Genomic DNA, 7,500 nt, shown 5'->3' with positions numbered 1-7,500 from the left:
TCGTAGTTAATCCTGGCAAAGAGCACAGCAGCTCCACCGGCCAGTTAAAAAACCACTCAGCCTGAAATATCACCTCGTGTTTCAGCAGAGGTCAGAGGTCAGAGGTCAGAGCGGGCAGAAAAACATACACACTGACTCAGACGACAGAACATGAGACCGTTTGAAAACAGAACAGACTTTAAATAATCAGACACAGACAGGAGTGGTAACAGTACATCCTGTTAAACAACACCTTTAGAGAGTGACGCTGTGACACTTCATGATGTTTGACAGTTTTACAGCCACATGGCTCCATCAGATCACAGGTATCTGCCATGAACCACTCTTCTCTTCCACCACCATGAAATATATGTTCAGTGAACTAAAACAAGTGGTTGTTCACACATGCACCTCACAGTGGGTATCTCTGTTGGACGAGAGGGTATACGGGGGGGGGGGGGGGGTCTCCTGAGGCAAGACACGACCTGAAACAAATGGTCACATATATAAGCTACAAGATCTCTTTCACGAGAGAAATGTTTTTAGTGTTTATGTTGTCATATTTAATTCTTTAATATTGGCCTCCATTTTTCATGTTTCTAATACTCTGTCAACTCTGAAACTGAACAGATCAATAAAGCTGATCATTTATTAGAGCTGGACTTTTGGATGGATTTCTTTTTATTTGTTCATGAGAATCTTTTTACATAAACACAGACTTCTCAGCTCTTCCTGTTTGAGTCATTTTGTCCGAGGTTTTGAATGGATGTGAGATGTTTTGTGTTTCCTGCTCAGATATCAGATGCTTGTGTTGAACATGTAAGTGAGGAAACAAACAAACTGTCTGATGCGTGAAACAGAGAGAATATGAAATAGTTTGAGAGGAAACAAACACAGACAAAGAAAAAGATGGAACATCAATCAAAAAAATAATCCAACTGATAGAGTGCGAGATGAATCAAGCGTGGTCGTCATGCCAACCTTGGTTGTCACGGTGAAGAGGGGGTTTCCTTCTGAGGATGCCTTTTTACCAGGAAGCTCCTTCAGCACCATGGCAACGACCCTTTCCCCTTTCCCCTACAACAGATCAACAGGATGTTTATCACTCCAGCTCACACCCTTTCAAAACAAAGGTCACATTCAGCTCTTACAATATTTACCTTATTTTGAAAGAAAAATGTAATTGAAAAGTCGCGAGTTTACAAGAACAATGTCGTAATATTATGAGATCAAAGAAAATAGAAATAGATGTGATTAAAGTTGTAATTTTTCCAAATTAAAGTCATACGTATATACGAGTAAAAAAATGTTTTTGTTTTTTTGTCCTAAGAATGTCGTAATTTATGTGGTGCAGATGGCCAAGCGGTTTGGTCGCAAAACATGTACGAAAGCTACAGAACTCCAAGCTAGCAGCCCAGGTTCAAGTCCGGCTACTTTCCCGGGTGTCATCACAGACTCTCTCTCCCCGTTGGTTCCTACTCTCTCCACTGTCCTGTCTAATGAAGCCAAAAAAAGCCCCAATTCTCGTTTTTTTACGACATTACTTTTGTAGGATTTAGTTCTCTTGAAGTCTGTTTTTTTTTTCTTCCTGTAACGCGGCCTGAGCCGACAGATCCTGATGTGGAAATCAACTTCTTTCTATTCAACATCATCCGTCAAAGAAAAACTGGATTAAACCAACCTGATCCAGATTTTTAAAAATGCTAAATCCAGATTACCAGAGCTCTGAATGGGACTACACACTTTGTCCACAGGGGGCGCCAAAATCCACACAAACTGAAAGATCCTCACAGCTGCTTTTAATCTAATAATTTGTGATCGATATTCACTATATTTGGTATAATTAGATTTTTTTTGGCTCTTTTATTGTAAAAACAGGACGGTGAATAGAGTCATAAATCTGGGAGAGAGAGAACGGGGAATGACAGGCAGGAAAGGAGCCAAAGGTCAGATTTGAACCCAGGCCGCCCACTTGGAGGACTACAGCCTCCACACATGGGGCGCACACACTAACCACTTAGCTACCAGTGCCCCATTTGGTGAAATATTTGAGGTGAAAATGATTTATTCACAGCCCTAATATTTGCTTTAACTACTCAGAGATTCAGGGAGAAATATGAAAACAAGTCAAAAGTATCAGAATCGTTGTATGAATGTGGTTTTGTTTGACATGAAAGCATAATCCAGTTTCTCTGTAATCCAGAGTGTGAATCAGTCCTCTGCTGGGATCAGGATGATCCTGATGGTTTAGATCAAAGTGATCTCAATCTGCTTTAAAAGTTTAAACAACACGCACTGGAGGATTTATCAGATGATCCTTTTTTATTCTACATTTCATCCAATCTGATGATCTCTGAACAACCTGGCTCTGGAGAACAAAATAGATCATCCATCCTTTTTCCCATGCGGGTCATGAGGGGGCTGGAGCCGATCCCTGCAGTCATCGGGCGAGAGGAGGGGTTACACCCTGGACTGGTCGCCAGCCAATCACAGGAGACAGACAACCAGCCGCACTCACATTCACACCTACGGGGAATTTAGAGTCAGCAGTTAACCTAACGAGCATGTCTTTGGACTGTAGGAGGAAGACGGAGAACCAGGAGAGAACCCACACATGAAGAACATGCAGACTCCACACAGAGAGACTCCTGAAGGACGGGGATTCAAACCAGGAACCTCCACACAGAGAGACTCCTGAAGGACGGGGATTCAAACCAGGAACCTCCACACAGAGAGACTCCTGTCAGACGGGGATTCAAACCAGGAACCTCCTCACAGAGAGACTCCTGTCAGACGGGGATTCAAACCAGGAACCTCCTCACAGAGAGACTCCAGTCAGATGGGGATTCAAACCAGGAACCTCCTCACAGAGAGACTCCCGTCAGACGGGGATTCAAACCAGGAACCTCCACACAGAGAGACTCCTGAAGGACGGGGATTCAAACCAGGAACCTCCACACAGAGAGACTCCTGACGGACGGGGATTCAAACCAGGAACCTCCTCACAGAGAGACTCCTGAAGGACGGGGATTCAAACCAGGAACCTCCTCACAGAGAAACTCCCGTCAGACGGGGATTCAAACCAGGAACCTCCTCACAGAGAGACTCCTGTCAGACGGGGATTCAAACCAGGAACCTCCACACAGAGAGACTCCTGAAGGATGGGGATTCAAACCAGGAACCTCCTCACAGAGAGACTCCTGAAGGACGGGGATTCAAACCAGGAACCTCCACACAGAGAGACTCCTGAAGGACGGGGATTCAAACCAGGAACCTCCACACAGAGAGACTCCTGAAGGACGGGGATTCAAACCAGGAACCTCCACACAGAGAGACTCCAGTCAGACGGGGATTCAAACCAGGAACCTCCTCACAGAGAAACTCCAGTCAGACGGGGATTCAAACCAGGAACCTCCACACAGAGAGACTCCTGAAGGACGGGGATTCAAACCAGGAACCTCCACACAGAGAGACTCCAGTCAGACGGGGATTCAAACCAGGAACCTCCACACAGAGAGACTCCTGAAGGATGGGGATTCAAACCAGGAACCTCCTCACAGAGAGACTCCTGAAGGACGGGGATTCAAACCAGGAACCTCCACACAGAGAGACTCCTGAAGGACGGGGATTCAAACCAGGAACCTCCACACAGAGAGACTCCTGAAGGACGGGGATTCAAACCAGGAACCTCCACACAGAGAGACTCCAGTCAGACGGGGATTCAAACCAGGAACCTCCTCACAGAGAAACTCCAGTCAGACGGGGATTCAAACCAGGAACCCCCACACAGAGAGACTCCTGAAGGACGGGGATTCAAACCAGGAACCTCCACACAGAGAGACTCCTGAAGGACGGGGATTCAAACCAGGAACCTCCTCACAGAGAGACTCCAGTCAGACGGGAATTCAAACCAGGAACCTCCTCACAGAGAGACTCCCGACAGACAGGGATTCAAACCAGGAACCTCCTCACAGAGAGACTCCAGTCAGATGGGGATTCAAACCAGGAACCTCCTCACAGAGAGACTCCCGTCAGACGGGGATTCAAACCAGGAACCTCCTCACAGAGAAACTCCCGACAGACGGGGATTCAAACCAGGAACCTCCTCACAGAGAGACTCCTGAAGGATGGGGATTCAAACCAGGAACCTCCTCACAGAGAGACTCCTGAAGGATGGGGATTCAAACCAGGAACCTCCACACAGAGAGACTCCTGAAGGACGGGGATTCAAACCAGGAACCTCCACACAGAGAGACTCCTGAAGGACGGGGATTCAAACCAGGAACCTCCTCACAGAGAGACTCCTGAAGGATGGGGATTCAAACCAGGAACCTCCACACAGAGAGACTCCTGAAGGACGGGGATTAAAACCAGGAACCTCCACACAGAGAGACTCCTGAAGGACGGGGATTCAAACCAGGAACCTCCTCACAGAGAGACTCCTGAAGGACGGGGATTCAAACCAGGAACCTCCACACAGAGAGACTTCTGAAGGATGGGGATTCAAACCAGGAACCTCCACACAGAGAGACTCCAGTCAGACGGGGATTCAAACCAGGAACCTCCTCACAGAGAGACTCCAGTCAGACGGGGATTCAAACCAGGAACCTCCACACAGAGAGACTCCTGAAGGATGGGGATTCAAACCAGGAACCTCCTCACAGAGAGACTCCTGAAGGACGGGGATTCAAACCAGGAACCTCCACACAGAGAGACTCCTGAAGGACGGGGATTCAAACCAGGAACCTCCACACAGAGAGACTCCTGAAGGACGGGGATTCAAACCAGGAACCTCCACACAGAGAGACTCCAGTCAGACGGGGATTCAAACCAGGAACCTCCTCACAGAGAAACTCCAGTCAGACGGGGATTCAAACCAGGAACCTCCACACAGAGAGACTCCTGAAGGACGGGGATTCAAACCAGGAACCTCCACACAGAGAGACTCCAGTCAGACGGGGATTCAAACCAGGAACCTCCACACAGAGAGACTCCTGAAGGATGGGGATTCAAACCAGGAACCTCCTCACAGAGAGACTCCTGAAGGACGGGGATTCAAACCAGGAACCTCCACACAGAGAGACTCCTGAAGGACGGGGATTCAAACCAGGAACCTCCACACAGAGAGACTCCTGAAGGACGGGGATTCAAACCAGGAACCTCCACACAGAGAGACTCCAGTCAGACGGGGATTCAAACCAGGAACCTCCTCACAGAGAAACTCCAGTCAGACGGGGATTCAAACCAGGAACCCCCACACAGAGAGACTCCTGAAGGACGGGGATTCAAACCAGGAACCTCCACACAGAGAGACTCCTGAAGGACGGGGATTCAAACCAGGAACCTCCTCACAGAGAGACTCCAGTCAGACGGGAATTCAAACCAGGAACCTCCTCACAGAGAGACTCCCGACAGACGGGGATTCAAACCAGGAACCTCCTCACAGAGAGACTCCAGTCAGATGGGGATTCAAACCAGGAACCTCCTCACAGAGAGACTCCCGTCAGACGGGGATTCAAACCAGGAACCTCCACACAGAGAGACTTCTGAAGGATGGGGATTCAAACCAGGAACCTCCACACAGAGAGACTCCAGTCAGACGGGGATTCAAACCAGGAACCTCCTCACAGAGAGACTCCAGTCAGACGGGGATTCAAACCAGGAACCTCCTCACAGAGAGACTCCTGAAGGACAGGGATTCAAACCAGGAACCTCCACACAGAGAGACTCCTGTCAGACGGGGATTCAAACCAGGAACCTCCACACAGAGAGACTCCTAAGGAACAGGGATTCAAACCAGGAACCTCCACACAGAGAGACTCCTGAAGGACGGGGATTCAAACCAGGAACCTCCTCACAGAGAGACTCCTGAAGGATGGGGATTCAAACCAGGAACCTCCTCACAGAGAGACTCCTGAAGGACGGGGATTCAAACCAGGAACCTCCTCACAGAGAGACTCCTGAAGGACGGGGATTCAAACCAGGAACCTCCTCACAGAGAGACTCCTGAAGGACGGGGATTCAAACCAGGAATCTCCACACAGAGAGACTCCTGAAGGACGGGGATTCAAACCAGGAACCTCCACACAGAGAGACTCCTGAAGGACGGGGATTCAAACCAGGAACCTCCTCACAGAGAGACTCCTGAAGGACGGGGATTCAAACCAGGAACCTCCACACAGAGAGACTTCTGAAGGACGGGGATTCAAACCAGGAACCTCCACACAGAGAGACTCCAGTCAGACGGGGATTCAAACCAGGAACCTCCTCACAGAGAGACTCCTGAAGGACGGGGATTCAAACCAGGAACCTCCACACAGAGAGACTCCAGTCAGACGGGGATTCAAACCAGGAACCTCCTCACAGAGAGACTCCTGAAGGACGGGGATTCAAACCAGGAACCTCCACACAGAGAGACTCCTGAAGGACGGGGATTCAAACCAGGAACCTCCTCACAGAGAGACTCCTGAAGGACGGGGATTCAAACCAGGAACCTCCACACAGAGAGACTTCTGAAGGACGGGGATTCAAACCAGGAACCTCCACACAGAGAGACTCCAGTCAGACGGGGATTCAAACCAGGAACCTCCTCACAGAGAAACTCCAGTCAGACGGGGATTCAAACCAGGAACCCCCTCACAGAGAGACTCCTGAAGGACAGGGATTCAAACCAGGAACCTCCACACAGAGAGACTCCCGAAGGACGGGGATTCAAACCAGGAACCTCCTCACAGAGAGACTCCTGAAGGACGGGGATTCAAACCAGGAACCTCCTCACAGAGAAACTCCCGTCAGACGGGGATTCAAACCAGGAACCTCCTCACCGAGAGACTCCTGAAGGACGGGGATTCAAACCAGGAACCTCCTCACAGAGAGACTCCTGAAGGACAGGGATTCAAACCAGGAACCTCCTCACAGAGAGACTCCTGAAGGACGGGGATTCAAACCAGGAACCTCCACACAGAGAGACTCCTGAAGGACGGGGATTCAAACCAGGAACCTCCACACAGAGAGACTCCTGAAGGACGGGGATTCAAACCAGGAACCTCCTCATAGAGAAACTCCCGTCAGACGGGGATTCAAACCAGGAACCTCCTCACAGAGAGACTACTAAAGGACGGGGATTCAAACCAGGAACCTCCTCACAGAGAGACTACTAAAGGACGGGGATTCAAACCAGGAACCTCCACACAGAGAGACTCCTGAAGGACAGGGATTCAAACCAGGAACCTCCTCACAGAGAAACTCCAGTCAGACGGGGATTCAAACCAGGAACCTCCTCACAGAGAGACTACTAAAGGACGGGGATTCAAACCAGGAACCTCCACACAGAGAGACTCCTGAAGGACGGGGATTCAAACCAGGAACCTCCACACAGAGAGACTCCTGAAGGACGGGGATTCAAACCAGGAACCTCCTCATAGAGAAACTCCCGTCAGACGGGGATTCAAACCAGGAACCTCCTCACAGAGAAACTCCAGTCAGACGGGGATTCAAACCAGGAACCTCCTCACAGAGAGA

At 49.5% G+C, this 7,500-nt stretch overlaps 1 protein-coding gene across 2 annotated transcripts in view; it reads right to left on the bottom strand.

Moving 5' to 3' along the window:
- The window catches only part of LOC132965609 (PEX5-related protein-like), a 51,332-nt gene that overhangs the window by 17,148 nt on the left and 26,684 nt on the right, over nt 1-7,500 (bottom strand). The window contains exon 2 of one of the 2 annotated variants that reach the window (XM_061033766.1): nt 961-1,056. The exons of the other annotated variant lie outside the window; for it this stretch is intronic. Within the exon in view, the coding sequence (XP_060889749.1) occupies nt 961-1,056 (96 nt within the window). The remainder of the gene's footprint in view (nt 1-960; nt 1,057-7,500) is intronic. 2 annotated transcript variants of the gene reach the window in all.

This window comes from Labrus mixtus, unplaced genomic scaffold (assembly GCF_963584025.1).
Source record: "Labrus mixtus unplaced genomic scaffold, fLabMix1.1 SCAFFOLD_106, whole genome shotgun sequence".
Lineage (NCBI taxonomy): Eukaryota > Metazoa > Chordata > Actinopteri > Labriformes > Labridae > Labrus > Labrus mixtus.
Note: the sequence above shows the minus strand (reverse complement) of the source record. Positions and strands in the feature narration are given on the sequence as shown.